Source organism: Stigmatopora nigra, chromosome 3 (genome assembly GCF_051989575.1).
Source record: "Stigmatopora nigra isolate UIUO_SnigA chromosome 3, RoL_Snig_1.1, whole genome shotgun sequence".
NCBI classification, from domain to species: domain Eukaryota; kingdom Metazoa; phylum Chordata; class Actinopteri; order Syngnathiformes; family Syngnathidae; genus Stigmatopora; species Stigmatopora nigra.
The window spans coordinates 19,125,943-19,147,709 of NC_135510.1; the positions used below are offsets into that span (position 1 = coordinate 19,125,943).

The 21,767-nt window shown below is 38.3% G+C and overlaps 1 protein-coding gene across 1 annotated transcript in view; it reads left to right on the plus strand.

Annotated features, from left to right (window-relative positions):
* Nucleotides 1–21,767, plus strand: part of LOC144194648 (neural-cadherin) — a 155,707-nt gene that overhangs the window by 39,982 nt on the left and 93,958 nt on the right. Inside the window, exons 2-6 of the mRNA XM_077713855.1 lie at nucleotides 8,337–8,534; nucleotides 12,235–12,460; nucleotides 14,421–14,625; nucleotides 15,723–15,834; nucleotides 19,636–19,885. Coding sequence (XP_077569981.1) covers nucleotides 8,337–8,534; nucleotides 12,235–12,460; nucleotides 14,421–14,625; nucleotides 15,723–15,834; nucleotides 19,636–19,885 — 991 coding nt within the window. The remainder of the gene's footprint in view (nucleotides 1–8,336; nucleotides 8,535–12,234; nucleotides 12,461–14,420; nucleotides 14,626–15,722; nucleotides 15,835–19,635; nucleotides 19,886–21,767) is intronic.

The following is a 21,767-nucleotide window of genomic DNA, read 5'->3' on the forward strand; positions in this document are numbered from 1 at the left end:
TAAACTGGAAAATGAGCATCCCAAATAGAGTCGATAAATGTTTCAATAGGGTTTGACATTTCCAGACCGATACGTTAGCTCAAAACTTATTCATAGACTCGACTTAGCAACTCAGAAAATTAGCATCCAGAATAGAGTGACTAATGTTTCAAGTAGCAGGTGTCAAACGGGTGGCCCAGGGGCCAAATCTGGCCCGCCGCATCATTTTTTTGCGGCCCGAGTTAGTAAATAATGAATAAAAAATTATGTTTTAGGATCAAATTAAAATGAAGAGTATAGATGGATATTATATTTTACGATTCTCCCCCTTTTAAATCAGTAATTGTCATTTTTAAATCATGTTTTTGTTTTTTTAGTTCTATAAAATCTATAAAAAATGATTATTCAGTTTTTTTAATCCAGTTCTTTTAATCCATTTATAAAAAAAATCTAAATATAATTTCTAAAATGGTTCAATGTATATTAAATTTCCTGATTTTCCACTTTTTAAATCAATCATTGTCATTTTTTAATCCATTTTTCAGTGTTTTTAGTTCAAAAATCATTTTGAAAAATCTCAAAATATATTTAAAAAAGCTGAAATAAACATTGTTTTAGATCTATAAACAATTGAATATTCTGGGCTTTTAATCCACTTCTTTTAATCCGTTTATTACAAAAAAAAATCTAAATATTGTATCTAAATCTTTTTTTTATCGATTTAACAATCCAAACAACAAAATTAGAATTCCGAGAGGTGAACATCAGAAATTTCCCGACTGAAACATTAGCTCAAAACTTTCTAAAGCATAAAAGCGTTCTAAAGCATAAAATTAGCATTCCAAATACAGTAAAAAAAAAACATTTTAAGAGATAAACAAAGAAAATTTGCAGACTGAATAGTTAGCAAAAAACGTCTTTATCAACTCAACCATCCAAACAATAAAATGAGCATCCTGAATCAAGACCTAAAAATTCCCTGAAAGAAACATTAGCAAATTTGCGTTTGCTCGTCGTTTTTGACTGAGGAAAGCGGTCACTTTTTTTGACTGTGTTTTTTTTCCCGTTTGGTGCAGTGTCTTCTTCATGTTTCTTCTATTCATCCGCAGTCAATAATGCATGAGGAGAGAGAGAAGAGAGAGAGAGAGAGAGAGAGAGAGAGAGAGAGAGAGAGAGAGAGAGAGAGAGAGAGAGAGATAGAGAGAGAGTGGTTTCTTCTTGACTTTGTGCCTGCACACAAATACGCCGGGGAATTTCGAATCAAATTGACTGGACGCCGCCACTTAAAGCGGGTGACGGGTTTTTTTGTCAAATTCAGCAATACCTCCACATACAAGCTGAATGCGTATGTCGATTTACTCGTAACTCAAATCAACGTTTCCCATAGAAATCAACTGAAAACAAAATAATTAATTTCAAACCTTAGACTCGGGTTGGTTTGCAGGCCGCATTAACGTCAACTCGATTTTATGTAGGCGAGACCATTTTAGATCAAATATTTACCTTTTTTATTTTTTATTAATGGATTAAAAGAAGTGGATTAAAAGACCTGAATATTCCGTTTTTTTATAAACCTAAAACAATGTTTATTTTTGCTTTTTTTTAAATACATTTTTAGACTTTACAAAATGTTTTTTGAACTAAAAATTGGTTAAAAATGACAATTATTGATTTAAAAGGGTAAAAAAAATCCGGAAATTTAATTTAGATCAGACCATTTTAGATAAAATATTTAGATTCTTTAAATTTGATAAAAAGCCCTGAATATTCCGTTTTTTATAGATCTAAAACAATGTTTATTTTAGCTTTTAAAAACATAGATTTGTGGATTTTACAAAATGATTTTTGAACTGAAAACAGAAAAAAATGCTTAAAAAATATAATTATTGATTTAAAAGGGCAAAAATGAGGAAATATAATATACATCTATATCTATCATTTTAATTTGATCCTAAAACAGAAAGTCTGCTCACATGGTTGACTTTCCCGGGCCGCACAAAATGATGCAGTGGGCCAGATTTGGCCCCCGGGCCGCCACTTCGACACATGTCCCAGAAGCTCCAGTTCAAAATGGTTTGGACCCCAAAGCCCACTCGCGGTCGGGCCGGCGAGTCTCTCATCGACCAACGGGATCGCACGACTGCGGCGCTCTGGGTGAACTTTGAACCCAGCCCTCATTTTCCCAATGCGGCTTTCTGGATGACGGCGCCGGACGCCGGCGTGTTTTTGTGTATGCGCGCTAAGTGCTAAACAACAAGCGCTACATTCCGGGTCGAGGGTGTCAAACTCATTTTTCGTCACGGGCCAAACTTGGGTCGCCATTTTCTCCGAGGCGTATCCCAATGTAGCGCTTTTGCCATCCGTTTGAAAGGGGAGGAGTCAAGGAAAGCATGTTCATTAGCCCCTCCCTGTTCAAATGGATTGGACATCCAGCACCGTCAATGGGAGATGATACTTGTAATTTTTGATTGATTTTTTGAAACTGTGGTGACCTTAATATAAACAAAAAGAAATATATGAATAATTGAACAAAAAACAACAAAGTAAAATGACATAATTGTGTTAAAAATAACATTACGAATCATTTTGTCATATTAAAATTGATTGGACGTTTACTGCTATCAATGGGAACTTATATTTTCTTCATTGATTTTTAAATACTTTGGTGACCTAAATATGAACAAAAAGTAAAAATATGAATGAATTAACAAAAAACAACAACAAGGTAAAAATGACATAATTGCTTAAAAAGCATTATTACAATATTAAAAAATATTTAAAAATACAAAAAGGCGGAAAATCCAGAATATAAAGAAATATAAAAAAAATAAAATTACAATAAAATGACCTGATTAATAATTAATAATTTTTCTTTGTTTTTGATTGAAGCTAAAATTATCTTTATTTTTCATTTTTGGGAAATTGACGTCAAAGAGAGAAGGGGAGGGGCTAAACATCATCTAATAAATTTTTTTCACCAAACAAAGACTTGCTCGGGCCAATCCTCGTCTTAAAAGTGGACAAATGTCGTCTCGGTCTTGGTGTGAAATCAAACCGGGCGGTCAAGGTGTAATCGCCACAAAAAAAAATCCGCCACTTAATTAAATGTTCTGAGGGTGAGAAAAAAGTGTCCCTCCCCCCCCTGTGACTCCCCCTTCCGTCCCCCCCTCAGCCATCGGCGAATCAGGAAATGTCACTTCAACAAAGACAATTTGAAGCGGCAAATTGACACCGAGAGCGTCTTCTTTTTAATGGACATTAGCCCTTTTCTGTAAATGTGTCTCCTCCCTCGGGGACTCACTTGGACACTATTTATTGGACGTCTCTGGGTGGGATCTTTTGTCCTTCTTTTCTTATTGTCTCTCCAGTGAAAAATAGCTTTAAAAAAATTACTGAGACGGCAACAATGTAATTCAAATGTGTTTTTGGTGAAAATTGTCACAACAAAAATGGCCAAAAAGTCCACGGAAGGAGACATTAGGAGTCCAACTAAGGCGGGATTTAAAAGTCTTTATCCAAGAACAAATGCTAATTGCACTTCCCTATTTATTCATCTTATTTATTTATTTCTATTTCATTCAATTCATTTATTTATTCAATTTATTTATTCATTCAATTTATTTATTTACTTATTCAATTTATTTATTCCATTTATTTATGTATTTATGTATTTATTCCATTTATTTATTCATTTTATCTATTCAATTTATCTATTCCATTTATTTATTCAATTTATTTATTCAATTCATTTATTCAGTTCATTTATTAAATTCATTAATTTTTTCAATTCATTTATTTATTCAATTTATTTATTCAATTTATTCAATTCATTTATTAAATTCATTCATTTATTCAATTCATTTATTTATTCAAGTCATTCATTTTTCTATTTAATTATTTATTCATCTATTTATGAATTTATGTATTTATTTATTTAAATTAAATGTATATATTTACTTAAATTTAATGTATATATTTATTTTGTATTTTTAATATTATTTATTGATTAGTTTTTATTTTTGTTTATTGTTGTTGTTATTTGTGTGGTGAAGCTATAAATCTCATTACACTTCAATTCGCTCAACTTTATTTCAATTGACAACAGGAGGACGATTAGCCTCGACATAATTGAGCGTGATGCGATCGGATGTCGACCTATCCATTTATTAGGGTGTCTCTAGCCGGTTTTCTTCTTTACCAAACGTTGAATTTCCCATTTCTTTTTCAACCCAATTTATGAGGCAACCCGACCGAGAGAAGAAGCAAATTCTCGCTCAACACAATTTGAAGTGCGCTTGCGGGTAAAAAAAAGAAAGAAAAAAAAAGGTCAAGTGGCACAAAAGTTTTGGAGCGTTGAGTCGTCGACAACCTCGAAAAGAAGAGCGGACGCCGCCGCAAGGAAGCAAAATTGGACTAAAAGCTTTTTTTTTTTTTTTTTTTTTTTTTGCTTTGACAGCGCCCTACGAGAGAACGGAAATGTTTTTCCCAGCTAGCGGGACAAAAATAACGTTTAACTCTCTCACACAAAGGTCTCTCATTGGTGAAAAAAAAAAAAACATACACACAAAAGTCTTTGACTTCTTCCAAATGACCTCTCAAATACAGAAAAGCGTCCACATAACAAAAAACACTTTCACAAGTTCGCTCACTTTCACAAAATTCATCCAAAAATGATTTTGGAGTCCAAAAATATTTTGTCTAAACTCTCTCAATATAATCTCACAATTAAATAAATCTCACGATACAAAAAAATCATATTAAAACCAAATATGACTTCACTGGTGCCAAAAAAATATGTACATACATGAACAAAATATAATTACAAAAAAAACTCATTTAATCTCAGAGTGGGGCAAAAATATCTCCATAGCAACTCCAAAAATCTCACACAAATCTCACCCAAAAGTGTATACATTCATAGCAACTCTCAAAAAACAAAAAAAAATCTCTCATCTACCTCTCTCTCATTTACACACCTATCTTATCACAACAAAAACTGCTCTCATATTCAATTAAAAACCCTAATATGTGTCAACACTGATCACACTGTGATGTCAGAACCCTCAAATATCAAAGAACCCTTTCACTGAGTGAAACACCTCTCTCACATAGCCAGTTAATTATCAAAGAACCCTCTCTCAAAAACACCTCTCTCACATTACCAGACAATTATCAAAAAACCCTCTCACTTCATGGAACAACTCTCACTTAGCCTGTCAATTATCAAAGAACCCTCTTACAAAATAAAACAGCTCTCTCACATGAGCAGTCAATTATTATCACAGAACCCTCTCATTTAACCAATAAAATATCCAAGAACCCTCTCACATTACAACTCTCTCACATAGCCAGTCAATAATCAAACAACCTTGTCACAAAGACACCTCTCTCGGTTAACTTGTCAATTATCAAAGAACCCTCTCACTACATAAAATACCTCTCTCATAAATCCAACCTCTTCAGACACTTACCAAAACTCTCATATAAGATAATCCTTCGACTCCACCCACAATTCTCCCAATACCCTCCCATAGTATTTACCCATGCCATTTTCGCACAACTCTCGCCATTATTTAACAATTGAATTTTCTTTTTCCAAATTCAGCGAGTACGCCGCGAGAGTCGTGATTTGAAGACCCGGCCGGCGGCGTAAATTAGCGTCCACTTAACGAGAGCCCATCAAAATTCCGGTCTTTACACGGTAACAATTTAAGGGCATTTAATAGGAGGGATACAGTGCGATTATGACGTTAAAACAGTGGCTGGCTTCTCCAGCAAAACGCTACATTACTTTTATCGGCGCCTTTAAAAGTGCACAAGTGAGCACATTGTGGTGCTTATCTAGGCCAACGTTGTTTCTTCTTCTTCTTCTGCTTCTTTTTTGGGGGGGGATGCAGATGTTACTAATACTCGAAACGGATGCAGCTGGAGGCCTGCCAGATGCTCTCCTTGCGTATTCACGTATTTTCCTTCAAAACAGAAGAAGAAGTTGTAAATGTCGGTCAAGTTACGCCTGTCGCCATAACATATATTAGTGGGCAAAAATATTGTATGGCTTAGTAGTAGTAGTTTAATCAGTGCTTGTAGTAGTAGTAGTAATCCAATCAGTACTTGTATTAGTAGTAGTAGTTTAATCAGTACTTGTATTAGTAGTAGTTTAATCAGTGCATTTATTATTATTAGTAGTAGTTTAATCAGTACATTTATTATTATTAGTAGTAGTAGTTTAGTCAGTACTTGTGTTATTATTATTATTAGTAGTAGTAGTTTAATCAGTACTTGTATTATTATTATTAGTAATAGTAGTTTAATCAGTACTTGTAATAGTGGTAGTAGTGGTAGTTGTTTAATCAGTACTTGTATTAGTAGTAGTAGTGGTGGTGGTAGTAGTTGTAGTAGTAGTAGTGGTGGTGGTAGTAGTTGTAGTAGTAGTAGTGGTGGTGGTAGTAGTTGTAGTAGTAGTAGTAGTGGTGGTGTTAGTAGTCATTTAATCAATAGTTGTAGTTCTAGTTGTAGTAGTAGTTGTAGTAGTTCAACGCGAAGAAAAACCACTGAAAAACCACTAAGAGCTCCCTTGTTTTTCAATGCGTATCACACACAACCTTGGAATGGACGACGAGACGGCGTACTCGGAAAATGACAGTGCTTTTCCAAGTATGACACGGGCCGTGATTGCGCCGCCAAATGCTCTGAGATGAGCTCCTTTTCTACTCTGGTGGCGTACCCCCACACACCCGCACGCACCCGCACGCACCCGCACGCACCCGCACGCACCCGCACGCACACGAGAGAGGGTTGATTGCCGTCCACGGAGAAGCCGACGCTGATTGTAACCACTCGTTGGTATGCGGACGCCGCCGCCGCCGCCTCAACGGCGAGACGCCGGGGAAAAGCGTGAAACACTAAAGTGTGTGCGGAGAGCAAAAATAAGGCCAAATGTTTAGCGAGAAAAAACAGGAGGAATTCAATGGTCGCCATTGTCGGGGACGGCCAATGGGGCGGAGTTTAAGTTGGGGGTCTTAAGGCCGTTATTTCCATTTCAAAATGTGTTTTTCAACCAAAACGTTGATGTTCGCTTTGGGTTTACCATATTTTCTCGCGTATAAGCCATAGTCGTATTTTACCTAGAATTGGATTAGCAGCTCTAGTTGTGATGTCACAACCAGAATCGGGAAAAAAATGACAGATTTGTTTGTCAAATTTGCATTCATCCAAGTTGACTGGGATTGGACGTTTTGTGGCGTCAATGGCAGCCAAGATAGGACCATTTTAGATAGAATATTTAGATTTTTTTTTTTTATAAATGGATTAAAAGAACTGGATTTAAAGCCCTGAATATTCAGTTTTTTATAGATCTAAAACAATGTTTATTTTAGATTTTTATAAAAATATATTTTAGATTTTACTAAATGATTTTTGAACAAAAAATGGAAAAAAATCATTAAAAAATGACAATGATTGATTTAAAAGGGGTAAAATCAGGAAATATACTCTTCATTTGAGTTTGATCCTAAAACAGAAAGTCTGCACTCACAATTTACTTTCCAGGCCACACAACATGATGCGTTGGGCCAGATTTGGCCCCCGGACCACCACTTGGACACCGGTGGATTAAATTGTTAAAAAAACGGATTTGTGTACAATTCCATTTGTCACAGTCACATTGGTTTGGACGTCTATTGACGTCAATGGCATTTAGTGAGTCAGATTTGAACTAAGCCAAGATGAAGCTTTTGAATGAAAGTTTTCTTTTTACATTTTTCCAAACGAATGTCATGTTTGACATTTTTTTTGGTGTGGCGTTCACAAAAACAACAAGTCCCGATAAGCCGTGTCAAAATCAGACACTCTCACCGCCGGGACGCTTTTGCCATTTGCGCCGTGTACAATGCGCCCCGACAACAAAAGCGGGGCGACGTACCCTCGGAGACAAAACGCCGCCTTTCTGTTTTAACCTTTGATGGGAAAAATGGAAAATGTCATTTTTGCAAGAGTCGCTAATGCGTCGGCCAACAAAGGACACAGACAACTTTGAAGTTGCCATTTTCCATACAGAAACATTTTATTTCAAACATGACTAAAAATCGTTTCAAGCCTTAAATCAAGGGTGTCAAACTCGGCTCGGTTCGCGGGCCGTAAAATAACGTCAACTTCATTTCATGTGGACCGGACCATTTTAGATAGAATATTTTGATTGGCTGGCCACCGATTGGGGGCGGCGACGCCCACTTGGTGACTGAAGTCAGCTGGGATCGGCTCCAGCACCCCCGCGAACCTTGTGAGGATTAGCGGTTGAAGAAAACCAACTCATTTTACAATCCTGTGGGGTTTAATTTTTGATATTGTGCGTTTTGCAGGTCCGGATCGGTACCTGGTCCGAGTGGAATTGACGGTGACCGACGTGAACGACAACGTGCCCGAGTGGCGCATGGTCCCAGTGCCGTACTTGGCCGTGGTGTCGCCAGACTCCCCCGCTGGCGAGCTGGTCTACCAGTTGCATGCCCAGGATGACGACGAGGGGCTCAACGGGGACGTGGAATTTTTCCTGGCGGACGGTAAGTTGGCCAAAGTTGATTTAAAAATAAAAATAAAAAAAGTTGCGAGCGATGGTCCCTTTAAGATCTGCGCGTGCGCAGTTGCGCAGTATTCTCGCATGTTCTTCGCGAACAGTAAACAGATGCGGCGCATAAAATAAAATAAAATCCAACCAGAATCTTCATATAAATAAACCAATGACTTTTTAAATAAATAAATAAACAAATGACAGTTTTAATAGCCATTTTAAAAACTCAAGAGTCGACGTCTCGCACGGACAAACGACAACAAACTTTAAACCTATGACGAAACGCTATGGGTAGCCAATGATATCACGCGGTTGGCATCACGTGTGCTTACTTGCCGCGCATGAGGAAATGGCAACGAAATCGATTGGCTGCGTTTGTTAGGCGATTTGTGTCAGACGTTTTGCGCGGGCGGGCACGTGCCTTTGATTGGCAGTTAGCATGTAGCTAACGTTCGACGGAGCTGCTGCCTATCGTTTATTATGGCCAAACGAGCTAAAATACGAAATAAATGCGGTTATTTGTCGACGGAATGGCTGTCATAGTATGCGTAAAAGAGAAGAACAAGCGGTGAACTTGCGAAAGTTGTCCGAAAAACATGTAGCGAAGCTAAAGTTGTAAGCTAGTTTTCCGAAAAACAAGTAGCAAAGCTAAAGTTGTAAGATAGTTTTCCGATGGAAAAGTTTGTCATACACGGAACAATGGAAACGTGGCTATTTCAAGAGACATATTCGGCAGAAGTGAAAAGCATCGACGTGAAAAATGAGGTAAAATTTAAGTAATATTGTGAATATTTTTGTGTCTTCATTAAGATGTTGTATTCATAGACATTAGTCATTAGACTACTATGACTAGGCAATTTATGGGTAGTAGACAACGCACCTACGATTATCAGGTGCGTTAATGGTGTTTAAAACATGTGAAAAATTAGAAGGAACATTAGTTGTTAGCTACATTAATATAATATATAATAACGACAATGTATGTCCAATTCATTTTAAGTGGAAAATGGATAGAGGCATGATTGGACGTCAATGGTACTAAAGCAGCCATTGTTGCTGTGAAATACAACAGCAATTTACTTTTAATAATAGCATCTTATTTTGGATACAAATCCATCCAAAACATGTCAGGTTTATATCTATGAAATCGATCCCATTTAGTATTTTTTCGCTGCCATTGTTCCACCCACTAACAAATTCTCCTAAAACAATGAAATTATTTATGCTAGCATGCTATCCATTAGCACGCTATTCTTTCATTGCCGTTTGACCGTTTTGTCAACATTCACTTGCTAGCGTAGTGCTAAAAAGCTATAAACATGGTGTCAAAGTGGCGGCCCGGGGACCAAATCTGGCCCGCTGCATCATTTTGTGTGGCCCGGGAAAGTCAATCATGAGTGCCAACTTTCTGTTTTAGGATCAAATTAAAATGATAGATACAGATGTATACTATATTTCCTGATTTTCCCCCTTTTAAATCAATAATATCTAATTTTTTAATCATTTTTTAGTATAAAAATCATTTTTTTAAATCTAGGAATATATAAAAATATTTTCTATTTTACACTTTAATATGGAACATAATGATTAAAAGAGATTTTCCCTTACTAAGAAAAAAAAGCTAAAATAAACATTGTTTTAGATAATAATCAAAACTTTTGATCCAGTTCTTTTAATCCATTTATTAAAAAAAATCTAAATATTATATCTAAAATTTGCCCAACCCACATCAAATCAAGTTGACGGTAATGCGTCCCGTGAACCAACCTGAGTCTGACACCCTTGCTATAAAATGATCAGCCATTCTGGTTGTGATGTCACAACCAGAATTGCCTTATATGAGAAAAAAAGTCAAATTCCACCATTTTAATGCCAATTTAAGGTTACGGATTATACGCAGAGGCGTCTTATATGCGAAAAAACAGCCTCATTTTCTGTCAAACTAGTTCTACAGTGACATTATTTTCATGTTTGATCACCATTGCTATTTTGAAGTATCTTCCAACAGTTTTCACGACCGGCTCGGCACGACTTTAATCTTCGCGGCCCGTTTTTGTCCTCGCCGAAGCCGGCGGAATCTCCGATTGCGGCGATTGCAAATTCCCCTCGCGCGCCGCGCCGCCCGTCCCCAATCACATCGACGTCTGGTTTGGGCGTTGAATAGCAACGAGCCGGCGGACGTCTCTTCTTGACGAGCTGTCTCGTCTCGTACGTCAATCGCCCGTCGACGGCCTCGGCCCGTTGTTGTCGGTCGGTCTGGGCTTTATGTTATGCGCGCCGATTTTTTTTTTGGGGTGGGGGGAGGTAGCGGAGGGGAAGCTTCCGGCTTTGCCTTTCAACTCGGAACTTGGGCATGACTCAGCGATATCTAACTTGGGATTCAAAGCGGAAAAAGAAGAAAAGCCTGTAATTGTCCCTCAAGGGGGACACGCTTCTTTTTCAACACGTGGACGCACGGAATACCGATGACGCCGCCGCCGCGGCGGTGGATTTTTTCGTCCCCGTTTCGCTCTTTTGTGTTGACAAAAAATGCCTTAATGAGGTTAATTGACAAGTGTGATTGTGTATGGCGCTTAAGAGGGTTTTTGGTGAAGGTTTTTTTTTTGATTGGACGCCGGGGGAAATTGCACCCGAGTGCAGGGAAACGCGGGACGGCGGTAAATGGACGGCGGCGGGATAGCGGGCGGTGGCGGCGGACGCAAATGGACAAGATTGAGGCTTTTACGTTTTATATTTTGCGAATACAAGGTCGAGATTGCAGCAATTAAAAGCCGGGACTGACGAATCGGATGAAAACAACAAGACTAGACTGGTTTTTGGGTGTTTTTTTTTTTTTTGAAAGGTACATTAGTTGAGTCATATTTCAGATCCCAATGTTTTTGGAGGTTTTTTTTGGTGGTGTTTTATTCTTTTAGGTTATATAAAAGATGCTAAATAGAATTATATTAAATGGGAATGTTTTTGAATTGGAAAGCCTAATTTGGCTTTTGAACTTGATTTGATAACCGAAACTGGTTTATATATCTATTTTGAAACCCTAGACTGTTTTTTAAAATCTTCTGTTAAAACCCTAAGGTAGCTTTTGAACCTAAATTGTTTTTTTTTATCTACTTTGAAACCCCAAACTGTATTTTTATCTACTTTGAAACCCTGAAGAGTTTTTTAAAATCTACTTTGAAACCCTAAACTGCGTTTTAAACCTAATTTGAAAATCGAAAGTGGTTTATTTTTTATCAAATTTGAAAATCTAAACTGTTTTAAAAGCTACTTTGAAACCCTATACTGGGTTTTAAACCTAATTTGAAAACCTAAACTGGTTTAAAACCCCAAAACTGGCTTTTGAACCTGATTTGAAAACCTTAACTGGTTTATTTTTTTACCTACTTTGAAACCCCAATCTGGTTTATTTTTTTAAATCTACTTTTAAACACTAAACTTTTTTTTAATCTACTTTGAAACCCAAAACTGGCTTTTAAACCTGATTTAAAAATCTAAACTGGATTATTTTTTATCTACTTTGAAATACTACACTGGGTTCTAAACCTGATTTGAAACCCTAAACTAGTTTATTTTTCATCTACCTACTTTGAAACCCTAAACCGGGTTTTCAAACCTAATTTGAAAGGGTCCCAATCCTAGTTCTGGCTCACCTAGCGCCCCGTTTAAGCTCCATCTTTCCTTCCCGTCTGTAGGTGGCGACGGTCGATTCGAGGTGGACCGCAAAAGCGGCCACGTGCGGACCAGCGGCCTCCCGCTGCAGCGCGACCGCGAGTACCTGCTCACCGTGGTGGCGGCCGACCGGCTGGGGAGCCGCAGCGTCCCGGCCGTGGTTTCGGTGGTCGCCGGCGCCAGGGCGCCACAGTTCACCAACGCCTCCTACACCATCGCCATTCCGGAAAATACCCCCGAGGGGCAGCCGTGAGTACTGCCACTCTCTTGAAAAGTTAGCAAGTTAGCATTAGCTACGTTTGTTTGCCACCAAAATGTATTGAGTGGAAAGCCAGGTTAGGCTTTTTAAGTCATCTTTAGTGAATTTGATAGATAGAACTTGGCTGCTCGTCCTTTTTTTGTCTAAAAATATTGTATCAAAACCAAATTTTGTTGTCTACCACGAAAAAATGGTGAAATGAGAAACGTTAACAGCCAGTAAGTAGCCTATTCAGTTTTTTTTATCCAAAGATTTGATTGCTAGTCATTTTTTCATTCTTTTTTTGTTGTTGTAGAACAATGCCCCCAAAAAACCCATTTCCACGATATCAAATTTTGTAGTCCTCCACAAAAAATGGTGAAATGAGAAACGTTAATGAGAAGCCTATTTTGTTGCAATGGTTCAAAAATTGGACTGAAGGCTGCTAGTCCTTTTTTTGTTTTTTTGGTAAAACAAAAAACCTATTCCCACAATATCAAATTTTGTAGAAAATGGTGGAATGAGAAACGTTATTGAAAAGCCGCTAAGCCTATTTTATTGTTTTGATTCAAAAATTTGACTGAAAACTACCATGACCAAGTGACAAACGACCTGTGTCCAATGGAATGATCCAATCAAATCCATCCAATTCCGTAAAAAAAACCCCTCCTACTCCCTCTCTGACAGCAAAACTTTAGAAAAATACGAGCGTGGCAAAGTTAGATAAGGATTTATTTATTTTTTAAAGAGCGAGAATTTGTTGCACAAAACAAGCTGAAGCTTTCAAGACAATGACACCAGCACCTTTTCAACAGCGACCAATCATTTCCTTCCACGTGGACGCTTTTGTCCGCTCATCGACTCGGGCGCATTGTGCGCCATCCAGGCTTTTTCCGACATAAAGTCGGACGGCAAACTTTCCAATAAAGGCCATCTTTTATCCGCTTGCGCCCGAAGCGACGACGACGGCGGCGCTAGCGCGGCGCGGCGTGGCCTTCCGCGCGTTTAACAGGCGGCAAAAAAGTCATGGCGGCATTGCCGCTATTGATTTGCGCGCCGGCGAACAAAAGGTTGAACGACAAAGGCGGGACGCCCCTTTATGGCGCGTTACATCATTGTTTATTAGCGCTTGGCTAGAGTGGAGCTAGCATCCTTGGTTTTAGGGTGGCGTGGGTTGCCAGTAAACTTTTTTCCAGCTTTTTTTGTTTATTATTATTATAATAATTTTTCAGGTGAGATTGAAAACCTTAATATTTGTTATCATTAGCGCTTTGCGGGTGTTGAGCTAGCTAGCATCCTTGGTTTCAGGATGGCGTGGGTTGCCAGTAAACTTTTTTCCAGCATTTTTTGTTTATCATTATTATTATTATTATAACAACTTTTCCGGCGAGATTGAAAACCTTAATATTTGTTCTCATTAGCGCTTATCTGGCGTAAAGCTTGCATCCTTGGTTTCGGGATGGCGTGGGTTGCCAGTACACTTATTTCCCGCATTTTTAAAATATTATTAATATTATAACAACTTTTCTCATTTGAAGTGGGAGGGAGAGATTGAAAACCTTAATATTTTTTATTATTAGCGCTTGGCTAGAGTGGAGCTAGCAAGTATCCTAGGTTTCAGGATCCAGTAGGTTGCCAGTACACTTATTTCCCGCCTTTTTTAAATATTATTATTATTATTATTATTATTATAACAACTTTTCTCAGTTCAAGTAGGAGGGCGAGATTGAAAACCTTAAGATTTTTTATTATCAGCACAGTGGGGCTAGCATCCTTGGTTTCATGATCGTGTGGGTTGCCAGTACACTTATTTCCAGCATTTTTTAATTTAAAAAAAAATTATAACGACTTTTCTCATTTCAAGTAGGAAAGAACCTTAATTTTTTAAAATTCTGACGGACCGACATTAGGTAGCTTGCGGGCCGCTAGCGGTCCACGGACTGGTTTCTAAAACTATCCTTTACACCACAGGTTTCTGGCAACCACGGCCGTCTCCTTCCAGAAGAAGCCTATTGGCTACAGCCTCCTGATCAATCCCAGCAGCCTGTTCTCCATCTCGCCCGAGGACGGGCAGATCAGCTTGACCCGCCCCATCGACTACGAGAGCGACCAGCACCGCTACCTTCTGCTGGTCCGCGCCGGCGAGGGTCAGGACAGCATGAGCAGCGCCGCCGAGGTTGGTCACCGTTTGTTTTTTTTTCATTCGGGTTACGTTCACAATTCTCAATCCATTTTGTGATGCCTTTCTCTTGGTATTCTGCTTTCCTCCCACAGTCCAAAAAACATGCATGCTACGCTAATTGTATGCTAAATTGCCCCTAGCTATGATTGGTTGTCTGTCTCCCACCCTGCGATTGGCTGGCCAACAATTCAGGGGTGTCCCTGCCTCCTGGTCAGCTGCAATAGGCTCCAGCACCCCCGCAACCCCTGTGAGGATAAAGCCATGAATAAATGAATGAATGAATGAATGATTATATAGATATAATGGGAGAGATATAACATATTTATTCGCATATAAGCCGCTTAAAATTGTGGAATTTGACAATTTCTTCCGTATAAGCCCCCGCCCCCTAAAATTTCCTTAATTTTTTTTAATTTGACAATTTCTCATGTACAAGCGTGCCCTTAAAATTGCATTAACATTTTTAAATTTGATAATTTCTTGCGTATACACCTCCTGCTTACAACTGCCTTAAAATTGTTGAATTTGACAATTTCTCGTGTATAAGCCGTCCCCTTAAAATTGCCTTAAAATTGTTGAATTTGATATTCATGCCTTTAAATATGGATTACAAATGTGGTTGCCTCTGGAGTATAGGAGAAAGGAGAAATATTTTCACATTTTATGCAAGGTAGGCTTATTTTTTTTTCTTGAATTTCATCCATAGATGCCAAAATAATTTTAGTTTTGCGTTTTATCTGTTTATCTTTTCTCTATTTCCAAATAAATTCTCCTCCCACCCCTCCCATTGGCCGTCTTTCCATGTGATATTTACAAAAGGATTTACCGATATTACAGAATTTCATCGTGTCCAGCGGGAATTAACGTCAGCACTATTTACACACGTGTGCGTGCGCTAGCGTGTTGGTTGATCCTCCCCGTGGACGCCGCCAGCTGAAAATAATGTTAGTCTAAGCTTACTGGTGACACACTGGTCGTATACTGGTGACAGTGGCGAAAAAAATCCAGCACGTTGGTTTCCATAACGCCAATAAAAGTCGCTAGAGTGGATTTTTTGCTCGTAATTTCATGTTTCATTTTCTCCGTCTCAGGTACGAGTCATCATCGTGGATGAAAACGACTGCGTTCCCGAGTTCCTCCAGTCCATCTACAGCAAAGATGGCGTCCCCGAGACGGTCATGACGGCCACCTCGCTACTCCAAGGTGAGAACGAGTTCGGGGATGATTGTTGTCGGGAGAAAAATCAGTAAATATACACTGAGAAAAATATGTGAGAGATTTTTAGAAAAAAGTTGGTGCGACAGTGGTTAGCTTGTTGGACTCGTAGTTCTGAGATCGAGGGTTCGATGCCAGGTCAACTTGATTTCATGTGGGCCGTTTTAGATATAATATTTAGATTTTTTTTTTTTTAATAAATGGATTATAAGAACTGGATTAAAAGCCCTAGATAATCAATTTTTATAGATCTAAAAACAATGTTTATTTGAGCTTTTTTTAAAATATATTTTTATATTTTACAAAATGATTTTTGAACTAAAAACACAAAAAATGACTAAAACATGACAATTATTAATTTGAAAGGGGAAAAATCAAGAAATGTAATATACATTGGACAATTTTAGATATAATATTTAGATTTTTTTTTAATAAATAAATTTAAAAAACTGGATCAAAAGCCCTACATATTCTGTCTTTTTTTAAGATCTAAACCAATGTTTATTTGAGCTTTTTTTTTTAAATATATTTTTAGATTTTACCAAATTATTTTTGAACTAAAAACACAGAAAACAAATTATTAAAAAATGTCAATTATTGATTTAAAAGGGGGAAAATCAGGAAATGTAAGGTAATGTAATTTGGTCGCCACGGCAACCGTCGGCAAGCAGCTTGCTTGCCGGCTGGCGGACGAGGAAAAGAAAAGGACCAGAGGGGAAACTAAATTTGACCTCGAGTGGAGAAAACTTCCCGAACCGTTTGGCTATTTTTGGGTTATCGGAAGTTTCGGATTTGGTTGCCAGATTGGATCAAATCCAGTCCTCAAGATTTCAGTATACGTACGTTAACTCTAATGGATTTATTTGGCAACCCGAGGCCTAACTTGAACACAATCGATATTGACGCCTATCGGCGAGTTTGTTGACGTGTAACTTTATTTTTGTTCGTCATCACCCGCAAAAAAAGCCGTGAACAAAAGTGTGGCGGCGGGAATTATCATCCAGCTGCGCGAGCGTTTTGTGGCGAGGAGGCGGGCTCGCTAATTACGTATAAATAAATATAACCCTTGATCATGCCCCCAAAAAACACTTTCTGAGTAAATACGTGGTTTCCATAGCGATAGGCACTTCCCGCTGTGGCTCCGCCCCCTTCCGGCGACCCTCTTTTGTGCAATACAATCAATGCCAAAAATGGCGCCCGGCGGGTGCTCGTTGGTCAACAAACATGTTGGTTAACCGCCACTTGAGCGTCTACTTTGTTCAAGTTATGATGAATGAGATGCAGATTTGGACCGAATGAAAAAGCTCACCAGCAAATTTGATTAACTCGGATCTAATAATGCTAAAAGTAAAATTAAGCTTATTATGTATCCTATTGGGATTTTAATGTGGCACCTCAAAATTTTTGTATTTTTTTTTGTTTTTTGCGCAATCTCAAGTTTTAGCAAAGCTTTATATGGCAATATATCAATATAACTTCTATACATGTGTGTGAATATGTATGTATGTGTATACCAACATGTATACCAACATGTATACCAACATGTATACCAACATGTATACCAACATGTATACCAACATGTATACCAACATGTATACCAACATGTATACCAACATGTATACACGTATACCCATATACCTATATATCCACATATATCCACATATATCCACATATATCCACATATATACACATACATACACATATACACAATATACTCATATACACACATATACACATATACACACATACACGCACATACACGCATATACACGCATATACACGCACATACACGCATATACACGTATATACACGTATATACACATATATACACACATATACACACATATACACACATATACACACATATACACACATATACACACATATACACACATATACACACATATATACACATATTTGTAGAAATGTATGTGTTTATGTGTATCTATATGTATATGTATTTGTGTGTAGTAATACTATTTCATTACAACTTGAGCAAAGTCTGGTTGTGACGTCACAACCAGAATTACAGTAATCCCTCGAATATCGCGGTTTCACTACTTAGCATTTTTTCTGGAGGAATTTTTTTGTAAATTTTTTTTGTAAGTACATACAAATATTTAAAGCCACGCTGAAACTCTCAAGCAGAAGCCACGCCCCTTTCCCCCGCTTGCTACTAGAACTTTAAACAAATAAATAAAACATTTTCTCCTTTTTTTTAAGTAAGGGTGACTCTACTTTGCGTTTTTTTTCCCTTTATCTGGTCTACATTAACCACGATAATCGCGGTTATTGGTGTGTGTGTGTGCCTTTAATTGCATTGTTGGTATTTTAAGTTAGTGTTTGATATTCCTAAAAATCCTCAGGTTGCCTTTTTCTTATTCAAACGAGTCGGCTATCTAAATAATTAGCAAACGTGAGCACTTGAAAGCACGCCACGCGTCACCTTTGTGGCATCTCGGGATTCTCGCAATTAGCCAATCAGACAAATCCAAAAAGAAAAATGTCACCTTTAATAAAAAAAGCCTCTGATCATTTGCCTGCGCGCCGCCACGTTTCAAGCCTTTTCTTATTTTCTTTCTCCCCCACCGCCATCGCCACGTCCAAGTCCCGTCGTGTTTATTCATTTTTTTTTCACCGCGGCGAAATGCAAAGTAGGATAAATTGGAAAGTGGCGAGTTTGACGACGGGGGTTCCAAAAAAACCAACAAAAAAAGCTTCTCGTTAGCGGAAAATATGCTTGTTCATGTCCCAGGTGGCGCCCTTTCCGCAAGGCAATCACTTTGGCGCCCGCCCCGCATGGATTCCCGATGCGTCCGATTTCTAAATTCTCGCTCGCTCGCCCGCCGTTCCTTAACTGGACGATGTGTCAATTAGCATGCTAGCTAAAGAACTTTTCAAGTCTTTCTCATTGGTGATGAACTTATGAAAGTATTCCAAAAAGTTCATTTTTAGCTACTATTTTTCCTTTATCCTGTCAGTCATTTTCCGTTCCGCGAATGGGGGGTGCTGGAGTCCAGATAGTTGGCAGCTGAATAAGTTGCTATTCAATTGTTAGTACAGTTATCCTTCAATCATCGTGGATAATGTAGATCAGACATGGCCGCCAAGTAGTGTCACCCCTTTTAAAAATAAAAATAAAAACAAATAATATCTATTTTTTTATAAACTGACCCAAAAAAAATATTAACAAAAAAAGTAATTTCCCCCAGAAAAAAATGTAGTGAAGCCGTGATATTTGAGGGATTACTGTAATTCTGGTTGTGACATCACAACCAGACTTTTTTGCTCAAGTTGTAATGTAATGGTGACCATCTTAAAAATATGAAAATGCTTTGTGCCAATGTCATTTTAAATGTACAAAAAATGTTACTAAAATCTGTGTGTTTACTATTATTTTTTTAAACATTGAAATGGTGGGCCGCCAATCACAGGGCACATGGAGACAAAAAACTTAGCGTACAATTAGCCTAGCATGCTTATTTTTTGGGATGTGGGAGGAAAACGGTGTATGTACCTACATGACCATGAAAACCCAGCTGGGATTAAACCCTCGACCCCAGCACTGCGAGTCCGACGCGGTAACCCCGCCCCCAACTGCGCCGCTCGTTAAAACTCCACCCTTTTTTTCTTTCTTACCAACCAAAACGGAGCGGCAAGTATAATTAGCATGTTAGCATAAACACTATTTATGCCAACACGGAGCTTGACGGTCACCACGGTCCGATCCAATCGGAGCTCGAGTTTGAGCCGCGCCCATTGACTTACGGTCTCTTTCCAATTGTTCAGTTTCGGCCAGCGACTGCGACTCCGAAAAGAACGCGGAGCTGACCTACTACACGCTGAGTCCCGACTTCACCGTGTCCCCCCACGGCACCATCTTCCCGGCCGGACCGCTGGACTACGAGAGGCCCAACCACCTCTACGAGTTTGTGGTCATGGCGGTGGACAAGGGGGACGTCCCCAGGACGGGGACGGCCACCGTCAGGGTACGCATGGCCAACGTCAACGACGAGCCGCCGGAGTTCTCTCAGCACGTGTGAGTAAAAAAATAAGAATTGTATTGTATTGGGTGTGCTGGTTATTTATTTATGCATTTTTTTAGCATTTTGTAGTAATTTTGTAGCTCAGTGAAAAGTCTGGTTGTGATGTCACAACCAGAATTGCTGTGTCACTTTCTAAGGCGGTGCCGATGGATAGCATGCTAGCATCAATCTGTAGCTCGCCTCTGTGTGGGTTTTTTTAATGTATATATTTAGTAATAAATACATACATAAATAATGGTAATAATAAATAAACAAATGAATAAATAATGGTAATGACAAATAATGATAATAATAAATAATAGAAATAATAAATAAGGATAATAATAAAAATAAATAAATAATGGTAATTATAAATAAGGATAATAAAAATAAAAAAAACAATAATAGTAATAATAAATAAATAAATAATGACAATAATAATAATAAATAAATATATAAATAAGGGTACTACAAAAAATAAATAAATAAATAATGGAAAAATAAACATCAATATATAATGGTAATCATACATGAATAAATAAATAATAGCAATAATAAATACTAGCAATAAAAAAATGGTAATAATAAATAAAAAAATAATGGCAATAATAAATAAAAATAATGGTAATAATAACGAAATAATGGCAATAATAAATAAAGAATAGTAATAATAAACAAAATTAATAAATAATGGGAAAAAATAAACAACTCTATATATATAATGGTAATAATAAATACATAAATAAATAATAATTGATAAATAAATAATGGCAATAATAGTTCTCAATCGCACCGTCACTGAGCGGGAATCGAACCCACGCTACAGCCAGGCAAATGAACCACTATTCCATCAGCTAGCTCACAGATAGAAGACAAACAATTAATATTCAATTTCTACACAAAGATGTATTTTTCGCGTCCCCTCAAGACGACACGTCATTTTTTTTTCATCTGCTAACCGACTACGAGATTCCCACGCCGCTTCACGTAACTGGCTTCACCGCCTTGCCGCATCTGCTTGCCGATTCGCGGCAGCCGTTACCCACCGTGCCCCTCTCCCGACCTCACCCGAACATCTTCCTAATTGGCTGATTTTCTGGCAGACAGCCGATCCGGCACCCCCCCCCCTCCGGCGGTCGCCACGATTTCCGAATTAGCGGCGCGACGGAGCGTCAAGTGCGTTCACGCGGCGTACGTCCGCTTCCTTTGTTATTTTCGGCCGTCGTGCCTTAGTATCGATTTAACGTCGGCGGGGTAACCAGTCTCCTTTGTCGCCGCGCTGAAGTCACGGCACCCCCGCAGAATGAAATAGATAACGCCGCCGCCGCCGGCCAATTGGATACGTGGACAACGAGGGCACTAAGCACCTGCCGCTTTGTCGTTTGAGAGGATGCAGATGAAAGAAAGCCAGAAATATCAATAACGTGGAAATGGTTGACGGCCATCCAGTTGAAAAGTCCGTCCGTCGCCGTCAGCGACGCCCAAAAGCCGTCACGCTTGTAAATTGAAGGCCTGACAAATGCGTGACACTTGATTTCAACGCCAGCCACCGATTAGGACTCCACACCTGTCATAAACGTCAAAAATCATTCTTGTAACAGTTGCCGTTAAGTGTCCCGATCTCAAAGCAATGACGCTTATGTTTTCTATGACTTTGTCATAAGACTAATTGTGTCCTAAAATTATTTGGTGTCATAATTATGCCATGGCACCTGCCAAAAACGTCAAAAAAATGCTTGTAATAGTTGCTCATGCTAACATTTCCTAACCAAAACCTTAAGAAATTTAAAAACAATGACAGTTACACATTTTAAATGTTTTGTATGACTTTGTCATAAGACTAATTGTGTCCTAAAATTACAAAGTGTCATAATTATGCCATAAACGTCCAAAAAA